This window comes from Pipistrellus hanaki (genome assembly GCF_964339955.1).
Source record: "Pipistrellus hanaki genome assembly, chromosome: 7".
Classification (NCBI taxonomy): Eukaryota; Metazoa; Chordata; class Mammalia; order Chiroptera; family Vespertilionidae; genus Pipistrellus; species Pipistrellus hanaki.
This window is the reverse complement of record NC_140509.1, coordinates 74,875,306-74,896,647: the sequence shown is the minus strand read 5'-3', so window position 1 is coordinate 74,896,647 and position 21,342 is coordinate 74,875,306. Positions and strand designations below refer to the sequence as shown.

At 35.8% G+C, this 21,342-nt stretch overlaps 1 protein-coding gene across 5 annotated transcripts in view; it reads left to right on the top strand.

The window, feature by feature from the left end:
• NKAIN2 (sodium/potassium transporting ATPase interacting 2) overlaps positions 1-21,342 on the top strand; it is a gene marked incomplete at its 3' end in the record, with an annotated part of 734,130 nt that overhangs the window by 345,914 nt on the left and 366,874 nt on the right. For all 5 annotated transcript variants that reach the window (XM_084889671.1, XM_084889670.1, XM_084889673.1 and 2 more), the window contains exon 2: positions 3,297-3,434. In XM_084889671.1, the coding sequence (XP_084745797.1) occupies positions 3,297-3,434 (138 nt within the window). The remainder of the gene's footprint in view (positions 1-3,296; positions 3,435-21,342) is intronic.

The following is a 21,342-nucleotide window of genomic DNA, read 5'->3' as shown; positions in this document are numbered from 1 at the left end:
TAATAAAAGCATAATATGCTAATTAGACCAGACATCCTTCTTGACGACCTTCCGGGCGATGCCAGGGCTGCGAGGGAAGCCCGGGTCCAGAGTGCCAGAGAGAAGCAGGGGCCAGCAGCTGGGGGAAGAAAGGCCCATTTTTGCATGAATTTCCTGCATTGGACCTCTAGTGCATTTATAATGGGTTAGAGTTCAGAAACCAAACACAAAAATCCCCTCAATTTATAGAGTAAAATAGACAAGCATGAAAGAAACTTAACCCATAAGATTTTTAATATAAAAATTGCACACTCAGCAGCAGCATATATTTTCCAAGGCATATACATATATTTGTAAGTCAGGTGATTGAAAGAATATAAAATTCATATATATATATATATATATATATATATATATATATATATATATGTAAAACCAAGGGTTCAATGAGAGAAAGGGGGATAACACTGAGAACATGGGTTGAAAGAGGCAAGGAAGAAAGTAAAATGAGCAAAGGAAAAAAAGGTTTGCCTTGACCCATGATGATATAATGTCATGATCTGACATGTGTGATCAGACATTCTCTGGACTAAATAAAAAAAAGTAAAAATGTAGTGTGTCATGTAACAAGCAGAGGTCAGAAACATAAACTGTGAAAGCATTTTGTTTTTAAACTAGGTGTGCCTGGAGTCCACACAGTAGGGGCAGACAGAGGAACCATGCACAGAAACCGACATTTCTGTCCTAACACTTACCACTTCTCAGACCTCAGCAGATCACTTAGCCACACCGCCTCTTAGATTACTAATCTGAAAAATAGGACAATCATAGTTATCTCCCTGGTGTTTGTGCAGAATCAAGGAGACAACACATGACGTGGAATAGTATGAATGTCCAGCAGAAATGTAATTTAGTGAATATGTTTTCTCTTTACCCCAACCCCTCACCCTTCCCAGTAATTTTATAGTTGCAACACATCCTATTGGAAGAGATTCTTGGAAAAAACTGAAGCTACTTCTCTAAGTGATTACTATGATACTCACTGATTTTTTTTTTTTAGCAAATATTCTATTTTTCAGACCTAGCTCTAAATTACACAACCCATGATAAAGCTACTTATGATGGCTAATAGGGCCAATCAAAAAAAAAAGAGGAAATGGCAGAAATGTTATAAGTGAAGAACTGCACATTAACTTATTCAGTCCGCATAACCTTGTAAATAATACTTGATGACACTATTAGTTCTGTCATGAAAAAAAAGGCTGATAAATGTTGATGTGACTTTATTTTAGCTTTGCAGTCAGAGCAAGTATATTATCATCTATATATTCTTTATAATTAACGACGGAACTGCTATTTTCTTCCATAATTCAAGCACTAATGGGATTACCCGCTGTTTGACTGATGTGCTTCATCATCTATACTTTTTCCCTGTTGCGTCCCCACAGTTATGATGCTCAAAATTTATAGTTTACATTCTTCTTGCTGCTGTTTTTCATCCCTGCTCACTATTTATTCATATGCTATGGATAAGAGAGATCTCTGTACGAATGGGCTTTTACACAGATGATTAGCCATGGTGCTCTGAGAACCACCACCTATTTTTACACTATTGATGCATTCCAACAAGACACATACAACGCCACCTGACCTCACAGTGGGTCTTCTTCATAGGAAGTATTAACTGCATGCTCACAGGTGAAGGACTGTTTCATCAGAAGGCAGTTCAAGGTTATGAGTCTGGGGTCACGTGCACGTTCCATGCCAGTCTGGTTATGAGTGAGAACATGACTTTCCACTGATGAGGCTCTGTTGGCATTTGTGGATTTACAATACATTCAGGCTGGAACAGACATAGCTGCCCTTTTCGTAAGCATTGCCATGACCAAGTGAAAATGACCAGGCAGGGCTGTTATGTTGCAAACACGACAGTGGTACCCAGTGTGCCTGAGGAAACACAGGTGCTGTGCAAACAGTTGCCATGGGCTTATTTTCTCTTCCACTGCCTGATGGGAGCATGTGCTGCTCAGCTAAAGAAGTTCAGTGGCAACGATGATCATTCAAGTGGTCTTCAAACTAAGCTACGTGTATTTCCTTTAAAGGTTTCAAGAGTTAGGATGTCCTTCTGACAAGAATTAAGTTTAAAGCGAAATGATGTTGGTAACATGGGGTTTTTACAGATAATTTTCCTTCACAGCCTGAGTTAAAAAGTTTTGTTGAATCTTTGTTAGGAACATCAGGTCCTTTCACAGTGTTTTAACTCCAAGAGAATGTTTATTGTCAACCTGGGGCAGGCAGGCAGGAAAAGAAAGCTGGGTTTAAGACACCCCTCCCCTCTTGCTTCATGAGATCTGAAGAGAGACTTGCCATCTGTCCAGGTTTCACTTTTCAGTATAAAATGCCACTTCAGTATAAAAAGAGCCAATCTTAGTTTTTATTTTATTTTTTAGTTTTTGGTGGTTTGGTTGCTTGGTTGGTTGGTTTGCTTTCCCCGCTGACTGCACATTTACATATGTCTTCATTGTAAAACTATAAGCACAGAAGAACATAGGGGAGTTTGAAATGACTTCCTTGCTTTTTTAATAACAGGGATGCTTTATTTTTGTTTCCATTGGAATAGAAAATTAATTCCATTATTTAGTTTTCTTTTAGAGCCCTCCTTTTACTTGGTTATGGTACTCACAGGGTATGACAAAAAGCCATGTTTGATTTACAATCCAATACTCTTAGGGTTAGAAGAACCCTAGATATTAGTTGGAGTCCTGCATTTTGCAGATGAGGAATCAGACCCCTGGAGAAGGGAAATGACTTTCTGGGGGCTGATACAGAAGAAAAAGAACTGAGTAAGTCAAGAGGCCTGAATTCCACACGCAGATTTGCATGTAAAATTCAGGCCTCATGACTTAGTAGTTCTTTTTCTTCTGTATCAGCCCCTTTTGTTCTCCTCCCTTGTGTAAGGACATTGAGCAGATGCTAACCACAAGCCCTTCCTGTGGATTCCCCGAAGAACTTTCAGGTTGATGAGCTCAAGTGCTTGACAGTGACTATGGCGCTATAATTTATCCTGCGACTGCACGGGAGACATCCTGTGAATAATGCCGGAAGCCTCCACAAACTTGACCCTGAGAGGATTGTTAGTGTCTATGGATCCACAGCTCCCAGAGTTTTCATTTGAAATAGACCTGAAAATGTCATTCTTACTGTTAGACTAATGCCAGATATGGGTACCACGTTATAATTGCTAATCAGGTGTCAGTGAGATCCAGTGTTTTCTTTCATCAGTGTGCTCACCTGTGTATCCCGTTTTGCTCTTCCAGGTTTGTGTGCTGGAGAGGCAAATATTTGACTTCCTTGGATATCAGTGGGCACCTATCCTGGCAAATTTTGTACATATTATTATCGTCATTCTTGGTTTATTTGGAACTATTCAATATAGACCTCGTTACATAAAAGGAGTAAGTATCCTTCCTACCTTTTTCAAATGTTACTGAAATAGAGAAATGTATGAAAATGCCTTCAGATTTATATGCATAACCTCTCCTTAAAGTAAATGTTTGTTTTTATAGTTTCAAATGGCATCTACAATAGCTGAAAATGTCAAGTTTAAAGCATATGACAGTGAATACAATCCAATTGGTTTCATAAAGTGTACTTACATCAAATTTTCTTTTGTAATTAAAAGCAGAATTATGTCCCTATGTTTACAAAGTATAAAGTCATAGCCTCTGACATAATAGATTTAATGGGAATTTTCCCACTTTAAATAATCATATTTTTAAAAATTGAATAAAGATAGTTTAAATTTATACAAATGAATTTATAGTTTCAGTGTGAACATATTACTACATATTAGGGTTAAAAATTGACATGTTTAAAGCCAGAGGAGTCTGGACCATATCTCTGTGTTTTCCATGATTTCCTTTCTGGCTCAGAGAAAGTATTTTGCATTCCCACTCAAGTTAAGCTTACTTAACATAAAAGTGAAATCCAACTGTGTTGCAGTTGCTATGGGAACCATACTTAGGATTTTTTTACTTTTGTATGTGCCTCAGATCTCAGCTATAGCTCTTCATTAATGTCTTTTTTTCTGTCTCATCATTTTTCCCCTCTGTCTTCTATTTTAACAAAGGAAAAGTCTATAGGCATTTATTTAAAATTATAAAGTGAGTTTGTGGTAAAAGTAGACGTAGAAGATAGCACAGGTGAAGCGCTGCCTTATTCAGCACAAGCCAGCAGGTTGCCTGGGTTTCAGGAAGCCCTCCCTCACATAAAAGATGCCTCCTATGACCTGCCCTCTTTGTCATCTGGAACCCAGATAATGCTCCTTGGTTCAGAAATAGGCAATACGATAGCAAGTGGGGCCCAGGCATTCACTCTCTGGTTAAAGATGAGCAAAAAGTTCATAGTCTTTTCAGAGTGCACACCCAGAAATGGAGTGCATGTAAATATATGCTATATATCCATGTAAATCTCATAAAAAGACAGATGTGTTCTATTGCAGAGTGTTCTAAGGCTATATATCCATGTAAATCTCATAAAAAGACAGATGTGTTCTATTGCAGAGTGAAGTTTTTCACTGCACAGGATATTAATAGTACAGTTCATTTTTTAAAATATAAATTGTACTTTGATCCGATATAGACACACTCTTACAGGGTTTGGGAGTGAAGTCATAATACCTGGGTTGAAATCTTGCATCTGCCAAACTCTGTGCGACTTTAATATTTTTGCTTATTGATTGAGTTTAGAATGAGAGAGGAAAGAAGAGAGAGACAAAGAGAGAGAGAGAGAGAGAGAGAGAGAGAGAGAGAGAGAGAGAGACTGACCTTGATTTGTTGTTTTACTTATGTATGCACTCATTGGCTGATTCTTGTGTGTGCCCTGACCCAGGATCAACCCCGCCAATTTGGCCTATTGGGATGATGCTCTAACCCAGTGGGCGGCAAATTCATTAGTCAACAGAGCCAAATATCAACAGTACAAGGATTGAAATTTATTTTGAAAGCCACAGTTTTTAAACTTAAACTTCTTCTAACACCACTTCTTCAGAATAGACTCGCCCAGGCCATCGTATTTTTGTGAAAGAGCCATATTCAAGGTGCCAAAGAGCCTCATTTGGCTCACGAGCCACAGTTTGCAGACCAGTGCTTTAACCGACTGAGCTAAACTTTGTGTGACCTTAGAGAGCATAACCTCACTGATTCTCAATGTTCCTATCTTTTAAATGAAAGCAATAATTATATTAATTCATATGCTTTAATTAGTTGATGAATTATTAGCCATTATATAAAATATTCTTAACTTTTCTTTTATTAATAAAAGACCTGGAGGTTTATCCATGATTTTATCCTTACAAATCATGCCACTCTGATCATTATACATATAGATATGTCACCTCCATTTCTGATGAGGTTCTTGGGACAAAAATCTAGGTGTGGATCAAAATGTACAGTTTAAAAACTCAGAGGTTTGTTTTGAGGGATAAATGAGAGATTCTATAAAATATCCTTAGCACAAAACTTGGTGTTTAAAAATTTGTCAATAACTGTTAGCTATAACAGTTTGCTCTTTATTGTTATTACTTTAAAATAATACTAAACTATATAGATTAACAATAGGCTGGCAGGCACTTTAAAATAGAGTAAGGTGTTCCAAGCTGTTAGTGGAGCTATTTCTGTTCCTTTTAGTCCAAGCTGCTACGACTCTGAAATGTGGTACGTGATTTCTATGTATCAAATTATAATCTCATCCCTGTAGATAAAATACATACCCACAAATCTTTTCAAGACAGGCTGCTCTCTCTGGCATAGAAGGTAAAGCAGGAAGCCGTGGGACATCTTTAAGATTGTTAGAACTTTTGTGTAGAAAGTCTGAAACCTTTCTGCGGTCTTAACAAGGTGTCTTAGAGCTACATCTGTGATTTGATCTTGACTAGCAGACAGCATTTAGAATTTGATCTTTTCTTTGAGACATTGTCTTACTTGGAAAGTCTCTTGACAACTGGAGATGCTGTAAATGTGAAACTTTTATTTTCTAAATCAGCAATTCCTGAATTGGAAATATATCCTGTAAATAATTCTTGAGAAATGAATTTTTTTTTTGCTCATTTTTCTCTTAAATATCATGTTATATGTGTTTAAAAAATGACAAGTAACATGGTCAATTCTTTGCTTGAAACCCCCTTCACCTGGTCCACAAGTGTATAAGTAGACTAGAGGCCCAATGCATGAAATTCATGCAAGGGACTCGGCCCTCACAGCCCTGGCTTCATCCTGAAAGGACATCCTGAAGATTGGTTGGCTGACCGGTCTAATTAGCATATTGCACTTTTATTATTATAGATTCTCTGTCTTCCTAGTTCCTGCAAGCTCTGGTCAGGCTAACTGTCCTGACAATTATCTTCATGAGTCCTCTTGTCTCTGGCCCTCTAAAACAGCTTCCTGGTGTTCTTCCTGTCTCCACCGAGGGTCTCCTTGCTGCCCTTCTGGCCTCCACCTGCCTTCTTGTCTCCAAATTAATGCTGACAAGCATTATTGGGTTTATGTTACAGTACCACTCAAATTTTAGTACCAAGTGCTGTTCTAGTTACCTATTTTTTGTATAATTTCTGTATAACAATCCATTTCTGTATAATTCATGGAATCTGATGGCTGTGAAACCATATTGGAAGTCAAAAGTGCAATCAGGAAAATAGATATGAAATTAAGATTTTTCAGTTTCCTTTAAGTGGAAAAAAACAACTACTGCTACAATTAAAAGACACTTCAATGGCATCATAGATGACAAAAATTTGGTCAATGAAGGAACTGGTTTTAGCCTCTTATCAAACAATTTGAAACTTATATGACCAATTCATTGTTCATTCTACCAATTATACTAATGTTATATGTTATACTATTATATATATATATATAATATAATATAAAATACAGTTGCTGTTCTTGTATATATTATGCTATTTCCATATAATTATTATAAAAAAATCCCTAGTATCTCCACAAAAATTCCTCATCTTTATTTGTAATCTAATTCCTTAGGAGGAATTTCCTAGATATAATGAAATAATATGAATAATTTTAAGGCTCTTAATATATAACTGAGAATTGCCTATCCCTAATTATTTTACTAAATTTTCCTCCAACCATTGTACAGCAGAGTCTATTTCACTGCACTCCGGCTAACCCTGAATATTATCTGTTCTCACTTTTGTTAATCTGATAGGAGAAGAAAATATATTTTAAATTGCATTTCTTATTTTTCAGAGTTGGGCTTTTTCATATGTTCATTAACCATTTTTATTTCCTTTTGGGGAGGTTATCTTTTTGTGTTCACTGTTCATTTTCCCCCCTGGAGTCTTAGTGTTTATCTATCTATGGATCACATAGAAAACATATTTAATCTTTAAATATTATAAATTTTCATTTGATGTTTATTATTTTTTCTCTTATTAAAATTAACTTTCTTTCTCTTTGAGATATCTTGCATTGCTTTAAACATTATAAAATGCACATGTTATTTGAAAAGTGTAATGTTAAGGCTTCAGTATCTTTAGGTCTAAATTTACTAAAACAAAAAGTCAGATATCCTGAAATGGAGTCAAAGAAATGTGTCCCTTTCCACATTTGCTGTTTGTAAAGATTTTTATTTATTGATGCTACATTTTACTCTATCTGACTGAAAAAAAAAAAGCCCCCAAAAAGCATGTTGGCATCATCTGAAACACGGAACACATTATCAACAAATAAAATGTAGAGAGTATGGTATATTTAAGACTAGAGAAGACATTTAAAAAATTAAAGCAGTTAATTGGCACAAGAAGCTATTACAGTAGTATTCTTTGAGGGCACCTGGCTTTCAAGGAGTATAATATACTGAAGGAAAATGAAATTGATTATTTCAGTTCCAAGCAAAGGAAACATAGAGCCAGAATTCATAAAAAGCATCTAAATTGTGTAATCTCAATAGTATCACTCCCCATCCCCTTGGGGGGGGAAAAAAAGCCCCAATTAACTTTGGTGAAATAACCCATGAATAAACACATACATAACTCCCATGAGAGCATTACCTTTTGTCATAAGTCATTTCTTTACTTCTTTCTATTTAATGAAGTTAATTTGATAGAATAAAAATACCTTATACAGTTTGGATCCATTGGCTTGATCAAAGAAACCCAGTCTCAAAACTAGATATGAATTAAAAATAGCTAAACATGTATTGCTCAAATTTCATAAGAATATAGAAGAATACAGCATACCAAAATCAAGGTAAAATTTGTAAGAATCATATATTTTATTCTTGCCACTTTTGTTACCCTCCATCTTGATACCTTTCTCTACAAATCCTATAAACCTCACCTGAAATTCACAGCACTTTTGCCTTAGTCCATATGACTAGAAACTGGTAGAGTTAGGATGTGCACCCAGGTCCTCCTAATTGGCGAACCCATGCTCTTAATCACTGTATTGAACTGTCTCCTAGGAGCACAGCTGAGAGGGCCATGACCTAGCTGAAAAGTTTCATTAAGTTGTTGGCAAGTTTAAAATTCATTATGGAATTTTCAATTGGAAGAGCATTTAGATTTCAAATTGTGGTCGGCCATCTCTATATCAAGGATTACATTTTTAACTCCGTATTTAATGAAGAAAAGACCTCATCTCTCTATATATAATAAAAGCCTAAATGACCATTATGACTAGACAGCTGGCTGGTAGCTAAGATGTTGACTGACTAACCAGGGGGTGGATGCTCAATGTAGGAACAGCCCCCGGGTAGTCAGTGCACTTCCACAGTCAACCTTCTGCAACCAGCCAACCTCCTATGGTCCTTCCCCCTGCCCTACTGGCCTGCCCTGATCAGCCAGGCCAAGGGACCCCACTGTGCATGAATTCCTGCACTGGACCTCTAGTGTGTTAAGAATTAAGAACAGAAAGCCCTTAGTGATAGATACGTTAGCCTTGGGGAAGAACAGTATCACAGGGTATCCTTAATTTCCAGAAATTAATGTTACCCTGTTTCCCCGAAAATAAGACAGTGTCATATATTAATTTTTGCCCCAAATATGTGCTAGGTCTTATTTTCAGGGGATGTCTTATTTTTCCATGAAGAAGAATACGGTACACATTTATTGTTAAATGAAAATAAAGGAAATTTATTACCTGTATATGGTACAGTAGTACGATAGTTGTCAACACAAACCAGACAAATTGTGAATCTTACAGTATCAAGAATTTACTTGTTATTCAATGACAATCATGTCATCATCTTCTGGAATATCATCATAACAATCCAATTCCTGAATTTCCTGGTGAATTTCTTGTGACTCCATTTCTTTCAGAATCAGTGGACCAAATCTCTCATGTTTAGCCTAGGGGGGCCTTATTTTCGGGGTGGGGGGGATGCCTTATATTTCACTCAGAAGGAAACCTGTACATAGGTGTTATTTTTGGAGCATGTCTTATTTTCAGGGAAACACGGTAGAATTATATTTTTATAGCAATAAACATTTTAATGTTGACAATGCTTATGTAAACATATATGCATATATTATATAATTTGTATATGATGTATAATTATATATTAAGGATGAAATATCTCCACACTTGTTATTTGAAAAGAGCTTCAAATAATTGATGGGAGAATTTGTTTCTATGTAATTGAAAAAATTGCCCATAATATATACCAAAAATATGTATGTATATTACCTATCTAATGAATATTCTTCTCGGGACATCAGTAACTAATCCTAAAATCAAATGAATGGGGAAGATTAGATTGTTGTTTTGCTTTGTTTTGTTACTGAAAGCCAAGAGATTAAAATAATATGGTTATGGCTAATTCGATAAAGCAGAGCTGTGATGATTAAAAAGACAAGCCCATCTTCATGAATTTTCATTCCTTGTGTTTTAAGAGTAATAAACTGTTAGGCTATGCATATTATTATGTCCCTATTGATTCTTCCAAAATAATTAAAAGAACTGAATATTCCTTTTAGTTCATGTATTAAAGTTTTAAATGGTAATGTCTGCTTATTTCTTAGTACTAAACTCGGTTCCTTAATTTAGGCCACAGTGGTGTTTTGTCTTCTTTGTTTTTGTTTCTGTTTTTTCACCTCACAGTATCTTTTAAGGCGTTGCATGTGCTTGTCGATGAGTTCTCTCCCTTGAGGGAGGGTGCAGAATAGGAAGACAACAGTGAGGCATTTTCAGACAAGGCTTCACTTGCTCTGACTTCCTTCACTGTGCCTTCCTGGAGCCAGAGTGCTAAAGGAGAGGATCCTCACCATCCTGAGCAAGGCTTGTAGGCCGCCTGTGACTGGGATACAAAGAGAAGGCCTAGTTTGTAAAAAAAAAATTCTAATATGGCAATGTGGGAAATGTATAGACACCTCAGAGCAAAATAGTAAAAGCAAATAGTCAGATACTTAATGTATATTATAAAAGAAAACCTTTCTAAATTTCTGGACTCGACTCTTTACTGATGATCAGCCATGATTTGAATTCAGTTGTTCATGGAGCTCCGATCTCCATGTACCTATATAACCTATAGAAATAAATGGGGTGCACTTTCTTTTCTTTCTTTTTTAAAAAAATACATTTTATTGATTTTTTACAGAGACAAAGGGAGAGGGATAGAGTGCTAGAAACATCTATGATGAGAGAAACATCGACCAGCTGCCTCCTGCACATCCCCCACCGGGGATGTGTCCACAACCAATGTACATGCCCTTGACTGGAATCAAACCCGGGACCTTTCAGTCTGCAGACCAAAGCTCTATCCACTGAGCCAAACCGGTTTTGGCATGGGGTGCACTTTCTAAGTCCTATTTCTAGGTCATATGCTTCTTTCACTCTAATAATGTTACCTCCCTAAAAATATATGCACTATTGCAGTCATTTTTAAGTTGTTTGTCTATATTCAAATAGTTGTTTTGCCTCTTCTATTTAATTTTTCGAGGAGAAAAAGAAACCTCCAAAAGAAAAGTCACTGCAGCTAAAGCATTAAAAATGTGCATTTCCTGTGTTCAGGACAGAAAATCAATGTAGATTAGCAGTAAAGAGACTTGGAATAGTAGTAAATTAACAGTGACTACTGTTAATGACTTAGACTAGTTTTGAAAATAAGTCTTTTCCCATAAGCCTAGAAGAAGAAAAAACCCATCATCATTACAAGTTTTACAAATGCAGCCTTCTCTAAAATAAATGTCATAATGAGACATGGTGAATGCAATTTATTCTCCAAAGGATGTTTTCCCTCTGGGAACTATGGGCCATTTATTCTATAAGAAGAAACTGGATGCTCACATTCTGATGTTAGGCTGTGACTAAAGATTTTCAGAACATGGTAAATATAAGTCGCTGCATTTTGACCAACTAAATTCATGTTTGAAAAACATCAAATACATTTTTTAAAAAATGTTTAAAGGAACATATTGTGATATATGTGCATGTATTCATTTCTTTTCTAAAATAAAAAAATCAAATTAACTCATGTAGATATTTTTAAACTAAAAAGTAAAATTTGACATAAAATAAAAGTCCTTTTCCTTACCCCTCTCCAGTTGATCTTAATGTATTTGTAATTTTTCTAGAATATATACCTCAGATGCCTGTAAAAGCAAAATCATTGTAGTCTAATATATTTTTAATTACATTTATATTTTATAGTCCCTTTCTCCCTCCACTGGACTTTTGGTTGCCTTTCTTTATTCTTATGAGGGAAAAAAAAACTTTTTTGAAATCTCTATTGTTGAAAGTATTACTATGTCCTCTACCCCTGCTTCTAACACACCCTTACCCCCCTACCCTAGGCCTTCACCACCCTATTGTCCATGGGTTATGTATATATATGCACACAAGTTCTCTAGTTGCTCTCTTCCCACCAACCCCTTAAAAATGTTTTTTTTTTCTCTAAATATATTTCTAATTTGTCTTCATTCAATCTATGACTTGGTATTTATTTTTCTTCTTATTTTCGAAACTCATTACTTTCCTCTTTGAATTTAGACCATGAATTTAGGCAATTTCTTTATATGTGACCATGATTTCATCTGTAGCTTTTTGTTTTAATGGTGACTCTTATTCCCTAGAGATTTATTCCTCACATAGTATTTTGTCCATTTGCTCCTAACAGAATTGATTGTTCTCTATGTTTGGTAAACATTTGTCTTCCTGTTCTATTCTCCCGAGTTAGATTCATGCTAGCTTAGATCCTGTGTATTTTCTCTCTGATATTCTTCACAAAATTTCCTGAAAAGGTGAGATAACATGTCTGAATTTATTCTTCCTTTGTACACTGGAGAAATAGTTTTGCTAGATGCAGAATTTATGATAAAAATTATTTTTTCTTAGAATACTAAACTATTGCTCAGATGATTCCAGGAAGCAGTGTGAGTGATGGGAAGTCTGATATCAGTCTGTTCTTCATTTGTAAATAACTTTTAAAATTTTCTTGAAATAATCACTTTATACTTGTTTCAACATTTTAAAATAGAGTGTCTAAGCATGGACCTAATTAAAAAATTTGTAGGCTCTTTTGATTTGAAACTATGAATGCCTTCTAGTCTTGACTGTAAACATATTATATTAATGATTCTCTATGTTTTTGAACATTTGCCTTGGTTTTCTCTAGATAATTTTTATTTAGCAGGTATATAAACATTAGAGGCCTGGTGCATGAATTTGTGCATGGGTGGGGTCCCTTGGCCTAGCCAGCAATCAGGGCCGATTGGAGCTAATTGGGACCAGCCAGCCTGGGGGAGGGATGAGGGAGGTTGGCCAATTGGGTGGAGGGATGCTGGAGGTTGGCTGGCCATGGAGGTTGGATGTGGGCACACACTGACCACCAGGGGGCAGCTCGTGCATTGAGCATCTGCTCCCTGGTGGTCAGTGAGTCCTCATAGCAACTAGTCAACCAGTCATTCAATCAATAACTCATAACAGTTTTTTAGGTATATATATATATATATATATATATATATATAATCTCGGGTCTAGTAATAATTAATGTCGTTTTCAACATTCATTTAAAATCTTGCTTGGCGTTGACTTGTATTGACATAACCTTCAAACACGTGGTATCTACAGAACGTGTGAAGTGCAATTAAAAAGTTTTGCTTGAAAAAGTTTGTGTTTGGTTTGGTTTTTGTTGCAAAACTAGGGCTAAGAAGATGGCGGATGAAGAGCATATTCGGCAATGCATGCTTTACGAGTTCCAATTAGGAAGAAAAGCAAGTGAGGCTGCAAAAAACATCTGTAGTGCTCTTGGTTAAGATGCAGTTAGCGCCAGAAAATGCCAGCATTGGTTTGAGAAATTTCGCGAGGGAAATTTTTCGTTAGATGACAAGAGTGGTCGAGGCCGTGTGTCCAATTTTGATCAAGAAGCTCTTCAAGCTCTTTTGGTGCAAAATCCTCAAATTACCCAACAAGAGCTTGCGACAACTTTAAATTGTTCACAAAAAACAATTTCCAATCAATTGCGTGCACTTGGCAAAGTCCAAAAGTTTGGAAAATGGGTTCCTCATGAGTTGACCGACAACAACCGTAATCAAAGAGTCACAATTTGCAGTTCGCTCCTCTCTCGTCAAAACCGTTTGCCGTTTTTAGAGCAAATTGTTACCGGAGATGAACAATGGGTGCTGTATGTTAATTTGAAAAGGTGGCCTCAATGGTTGGACAAAAATGAGGCTCCGCAGCCCACGCCAAAACCTGACTTGCATGCGAAAAAAGTGATGTTGTGTGTTTGGTGGAATTTTAAAGGAATTCTTCATTATGAACTTTTACCATCTACCCAAACCATTACAAGTGCAGTGTATAGTGCCCAATTGGAAAGGTTAGCCCAAGCTTTAAGAGAAAAAGAACCCGCGCTGATTAATCGGAAGGGCGTAATTCTTCACCACGATAACGCACGACCGCATACTGCAAGAATCACTGCTGAAAAACTGCGCCAGTTGGAATGGGAAGTTCTCCCTCAACCTGCATATTCTCCTGATATTGCCCCTTCCGATTACCATTTGTTTCGTTCTTTGCAAAACTTTCTTCTTGGAAAAAAATTTAATAATGAAGAATGCCTCAAAAATGCATTGACCGAATTTTTTGCATCAAAATCACAAGAATTTTACAACAGAGGGATTAAAATGCTTCCTGAGCGTTGGGCACAAGTAGTAGAAAACAACGGCAACTATATTGTTGATTAAATTTTGTTGTATTGTTTAAATAAATTCGATTTTAAAAAGTATTAGAAAACGGCATTAATTATTACTAGACCTAATATACACACACACACACACACACACACACACGCATACACAATAGAGGCCCTATGCATGAAATTCATGCAAGGAGCTTGGCCCTCACAGCCCCAGCTTCATTGGAAGGCATTTTGGAAGGATATCCAGATAGTCATTCAGCTGCCCAGTCTAATTAGCATATTACACTTTTATGATTATATATATTCTAGAGGCCCAGGGCAGGAAATTTCATGCACGGCAGGGGGAGCGGGGGTTGGCGTCCCTCAGCCCAGCCTGCAGCTTCTCCATTCTTGGACCCGTCGGACATGCCTCTTGCAATCCTGGACCCAGGCGGCATTGCCCAGGCCACAGCTGCAGGTGCCCAGGACCAGGACTGGGATTGGGGTGGGGGGGGTGGGGGCAGGGTGGCTTTGTCAGGGCAGTAGCTACAGATGCCTAAGACCTGGACAAAACCGCCCCGGCCACAGTCTCAGGCAACCTGGACCAGGACAGGGACAAGAAGTGGGGCAGCTTCACCAGGGCCCGGCTTTGTCAGGAAGGACATTCAAAAGGTCATCTGGAAGACATCTGGTCTAATTAGCATATTAACCTTTTATTAGTGTGTGTATGTGTGTATATATACACACATACACACACACATGATAGCTGTTTGTTTATTTACTCACATAATTTTTAACTTACTTATTATAATATGTCTTATGCCCTGACCAGTGTTGCTCAGTGGATAGAGCATCAGCCTGCGGACTCAGTGGTCCCAGGTTACATTCTGGTCAGGGGCATGTACCTTGGTTGCGGGCACATACCCAGTGGGGAGTGTGCAGGAGGCAGCTGATCAATGTTTCTCTCTCATCAATGTTTCTAGCTCTCTATCCCTTTCCCTTCCTCTCTGTAAAAATATGTGTGTGTGTGTGTGTGTGTGTGTGTGTGTGTGTGTGTGTTGTAAAAATATGTGTGTGTGTGTGTGTGTGTGTATTTTTAAGTCTCTTTTTTTTTTCTCCAGAGATTTAAATGCTTGGCAGGTTCTAAAAGTTGTGGAGGGAATATCACTGTTTTCCAGTCCTGTTTTTATGCTCACTTTTGTTCCCATGTTTCTTCCTCAAGTCACCAGAGAATACAGAACTCTGCCTCACAGTTCAGCTTCCTTTGTATCTGTTGCCCCCCTGCACATATTGTAAACTGCCAATCATTCCAGCCTACTTATTAATCAATATTTACATGTGTGATCTTCCTCTTCCAGCAGCTGACTAAAATGTCTCTGCTGTTAATGTTTTACTGCTCATTGTTGTAGGGCTGTGTGCAGCTTGCTCAGTTTGTCTTTTTCAATCAGAAGTGGAACATTAACTGTTGAAGCTCATTAAGCATGTTTTACTTTAGAGTCATTTCCTTTTTTTTCAATGAGATCTGAACAAATGACAATGTCCTTATTAGATATTTGGTGTGCTAAGTAGCCAGTACCAAAAATATAATAACATAGGGGTGACGCCTCCAATCATTTCACTAGCCTCTATTTAATCACCTGTGCAAGTTACATAATGCAATCACTTGGGTGTGTATTGTGCCACCAGTATATGTTATAAAGTACTCGGGGAACTGTCTTGAAATTATCATTTTTTAATTACTCCTGGAGGTTGAATACCTGCGCCCAAAACAGTCCTTTAGTTTACAATCAATTGCAGCTTAATTTAATGGTGTAGATTTTGTGGGACATAGGTTGCCCCTCTGTCCATGAAGGCTAACCCTGTATTTTCTCTGAATAAGAACTATGATCCTACTGCTGAGCCTCATTACCGGCCTGTGTGCCAAGGTGGGTGGTTTTCATTGTCAGGTACAAACCTTATCTGACTTCTCAGCTCTATGGTATCTTTCCAACCGCCAGTCAACTGCCAGTTGAAGCTCTTGGGCCTTCAGTTAACCAGTCTTAGAGACTAGTACCTTTTTTAGTAAAACCTTAAAATCAACACTTCTCAACACACATCAAAGTTCCATTAAGAAATATTATATTTTTGCAGAATTGGCTAAAGGATAACGGGTCCATATATTCTCTCACAGCCTCGGTAATCTATTCTACACCAACAGCACTTCATACCTGTATTGTATCACTTTAGTCCTTTCAGGACATTTTTACTTCAGAATTTCATTTTAGCGATATGTCAGTTAACCTACATGTAAATGATTTTATCAGAAATAAACTGATGACATTTTCATTACAAAATTTAGTTGAAAACATTGCTTTAAATACTCATAAGAAAAATATATATTGTCTCTCATTCCTGGAAATCACAATGCTTTTCTTATGCATTAGGTTGTTTTACCTAAAAGGCCTGGTGAATGTACAAAAGAAAAAAGAAAAAAAGCTTTGTAGATTTGTTTTCTGGTAAAAGTAATACTTAATTTTTTATACAAATATTTCGCACTTACTGTGCACTGGATATTCTCCTAAGCGCTGTGATTTCAGCATTTAAAGAACCAAAGCCCAAGCTGTTAAGGAGATGATGGTACATAGGGAATAAGTATTTAATAGGTCTCAGGGATAATTGTGCAACATAAAAGTTGTGTGTGTGTGTGTGTGTGTGTGTGTGTGTGTGTGTGTGCATTATGTCTTTGATACTTTACATGTGTAGTAAGTTAGTAGATTCCCTTTAGCTAGCTCATAATTATTCTACTTTTATATTTGAACTAAAGGCCCAATGCACAAAATTCATGCAAGAGTAGCCTCTGCAGCCATGCTGCCTGGATCTTTCCCTCCAGCCATGGTGGCTGCCTGGATCCCACAGCTGCAGCCCCCGCTTCTTCCTGGAAGGACATCGGGAAGGATGCTTGGTCTAATTAGCATATTACACTTTTCTTATTATAGATAATGACAACTGATTGAATATTATTGAATATAATGACAACTGAAGAAGATTGAGGAAAGATAAGGGTAATTAAGTCCAGAAAAAAAAATTAGAAAGGTATAAAAATTAAAATAAAACATTAAAATCCCTGGTAACCATAAAGAATTGCATTGTTATAATTGTTAAAAAAAAAAATACATTTTCTATTTTTAATATCCACATGCATACTTTTTTATTTTAAAAAATAGTATTTATCCATGTCACTTGTTTCCTGTTTTATACTTACCAGGAACTTCATACATTTAATGTTATATTATTCAATTGTTCTTTAAAGATGTCAAATTAATTCACAATTTGTAAAATGTCCAAATCTTTGCCCATTTTTTTGTGTTTATTTTTTCTTGTTAGCTTGTATTTATAGCTAATTAACCTGTTTTAATATTATAGATATTAACCTGATATTCTTCAATATGTACTGAAAATCTCCAGATCTCTTTTATATTATGTTTTTATTTTTGGTCACTTTGGTCAAGTAATTTTTATTTTTATTTTTGTTAAATAAAATATTTATAGTTTCTTAGTTTCTTGTATATATTTAATCTCCCGCATTTTTTCTTAAGATACTTATTATTTAATCATTTTTAGAAAAATTTTAACTCATCTGGAATATATTTTAGTACCAACTGGGACACCAACACTATTTTCTTTTGTATAGATAATCATTTGGACCAGCATTTATTTTCTCAAATAATATAAATATCATATTTGTTTGTATTAAATTTTCATAAGTAGTTTTCCCTAATTAGCTATTCTGTTCCACTAATTCATTTGTATCCTATGTCACTACCTACATGGTGATTGCAATGGGTTTATAATATGTTCTGACAGATGATAAAACAAATCTACTCAATATTTCTCTTGTTCATAGTTTTCTTGTTTTTTCTCTAGCATTAGTTTTTAATGGTAAATTTAAAATCATTAATTCGATTAACAACATATAGAGTTTGTACTTTTCTTTTTATATTTGTTTTTATGTAGTTTGTAAGTTTTATAACATTGTGAATGGACAGTTTTCCTCTTTGTAGGTGCTTATTTTAAAATAGGAGAAATATGTTGTTTAGGAACATTTCCCATATCAGAATATCAGAATCCTCTTATGAAATTTTTCTAGTATTTCTTTGGTTTTTATAGGTGCTATCTTGAGACACAAACTTTGTCTTTTTTTAAAAAACTATATTTTATTGATTTTTTACAGAGAAGAAGGGAGAGGGATAGAAAGTTAGAAACATGGATGAGAGAAGAATATCGATCAGCTGCCTCCTGCACATCCCCCACTGGGGATGTGCCCACAACCAAGGTACATGCCCTTGACCAGAATCGAACCCAGGACCTTTGAGTCTGCAGGCTGACACACAATCCATTGAGCCAAACTGGTTTCAGCAAACTTTGACATTTTTGTTTGATGTTTATAGTATTTATTTTACATTTTAGTGTATACTAGACTCTCTAAGCAAACGTTAAATATAAATGGCAATAACAAAACTATCATTCAATTTTCTGAATTTAAATGTAAAGATTTCATTAATTTGTAATTTATTGTGTAATTGCTGTTAGTATTCAGTAAGTAGTTTTACCTCGTTTAAGTTATTTCCTTCCCTTTCAGAAATGGCAGTGTGTTTTATTAAATATTTTGAACCTATATTAGTATGATAATATGATTTCTTTTAAAAATCCTGGATATATTTAATAAATATTCTGCCATTAACCCAAACTTCCTTTACTAAACTATACCTTATTTTTTTTTCCAATATACCATTTTTTTGCTTCAATTACTACATTCTTTTTTCAATATTTTTATTTCCATTCTATATATTTATTTAAATATCATATTTATTTATAGTTTTACTTGTAATACAAGGTGGGGCAAAAGTAGGTTTATAGTTGTGAGTATGCAAAGCATTGAGTTTATTCTTATATTATTATTTATGAATTATTGCATTGTTTCTCATACAAACAGCTGTAAACCTACTTTGCACACCTTGTACTTTTCAAATTGTACAAGCTTCATAAAATAAATTGAGGAGATTTCCTTCTGTGATTAAATACACTTTAAATAGGTCGGGCTATTAATATTTCCTAGAACTCATCTCTGAAATCACCTAATCCTAGTATTTCATGAAGGTTGCTGTTTAATCATTTTTTTAATCCATCCTACAGTAATTGGTCTTTTCAAGTTTTCTGTTTCTTGCATTATTTTGGTAATATACATTTTGACAGAGCATCTGTTTCTGGAGCTGTGGTTTTATGTTAATGTCATAGAGTTCCAGTATTATTTGATTTCTTCCTTTTTAAAATCTCTTCTTTATACCTAATTTGGTTTCTTTTCTCATTCCTTTTTCCACCTCCTTCTATGGACATGAAGTTATCATTTCTGCATTTGCCCTCCTCCCTCATTCTACAATAATAGGAAGAAGCAGGATCTTGATATACCATGGACACCACCCCCAGTATTAGCAGTATATTTGCTAATTTTTATAGCAATGGGTGTGGCAAATTGATGATGTAGACTTATGACTTTTCTTGATTTGGATTTTTTAGCACAGTTGGTGTGTCACATAACAATTACAAACACTTGTTTTAAAAGAAATAAAGGTTTTGCCGAAACCAGTTTGGCTCAGTGGATAGAGTGTTGGCATGCGGACTGAAAGGCCCTAGGTTTGATTCCGGTCAAGGGCATGTACCTTGTTTGTGGGCACATCCCCAGTAGAGGGTGTGCAAGAGGCAGCTGATTGATGATTCTCTCTCATCGATGTTTCTAACTCTCTATTCCTCTCTCTAAAAAATCAATAAAATATATTTTTTTAAAAGAAATAAAAGTTTTGACTGAACAAACAATTTCACCTTCAAGTTATTTAATTCTGAAATTTATTAACACTCTTTATTTTACAACAGCCAAAATTGACACTAAATGAAGAATGGTCTTTGGGAGTAGCAGCTACTACAAAACCACTTTATTAAAACATTATCTGTACTATGTATTTCAAAACAAATCCTTCTTTGTAACAATATCACAAAATACCCTGATTTTGACTCTTCAAATGACTTGTGAACAGTTTCATTGCAAGATGTCTTTTGATTGCCCAGCTGACTCCTTAATGGGATAGTTGTCATTTTCCTGGTCATTTCTGTGTTTATTTGTAGACATCTTGTCAGTGGCTTTTGGAAATGTTGGCTCATCTGGGAACTCCAGGCACAAGAACATGTTATCTAACTTCCACAGTAAATCTGCCTGCCTAGACCTGTCATATCCTGGAGCAAAATGGAATCAAGTTTTTTTCTTTCTCCCCCCTTTTTTTTTTTTTTTTTTTAGAGGTGCCACTTATGCTTAAAGAATTTTGTAAACAGAAATGTTTTACTGTGTGAACTTAACACAGTTAGCCTAGAATTTTTTTTTATTTTTTATTGGGGTGTCAAGGAATGCAAAATTGGTGTGTGTGTGCAGAAAAAAGTGTCCCTTGGAAATGAACTGCTATTTTCTAAATAATTTCATTTATAGTGTAGTAAAGTTGGCACCAGGAGATGTCTTATTTTAATTCTCTTGTCACTAGTTTTTGATGGAGGGCTTAAATGTTTACTGCATTTATGAGAGTCAAAGAAGTAACCCAAGCAGGCAGCTTTTAGACAAATCAATAAGACAAAAAGATTGGGCTTGAGGTGGTAAATTAGTAAAGTAATAGCGTTCATTTATACAATCTTCTTGGCCTTGACTTCCCTGTGTCTGGTGATAAGAATGTCTCTTTACCTTCCAGTACAGCATCCTTACACTGGCTATTTCTTAAGAAACTTTAATTCAAAATAATCAATATGCGAAAGTGGCACATTTTTGGTGCAGCCTACACTGAATCCCATCAATCTGTAAATGTCTTGCCTATGTAAATGTTTATGTTTATCTGCATAACCAAATTTCAGGTGAATATGCCAACAATTTCCTGGGGTGAGAAGTTGAAAATTTATAGTTAAATGTCCAGGCAAAGAATCATTTTAAACTCCCTCTATTGTTTTGCATTTATATTTAAAATGCAAGTTAGGGATTCTTAAAACATTATTTTCTTCAGTGTATTACCTTGTATCCAGGATTGTTTCCTGCACTTCAGCCACTTTGTTCTACTATTGCCACATTTCCATTTTCTATTCAAGTTGAAGGGCTATAAGGCCCAGTATGATATAAAAGATTTGAGTGTTGATTATATTATAACGGTCATATACCATTTACCCCTTATATTT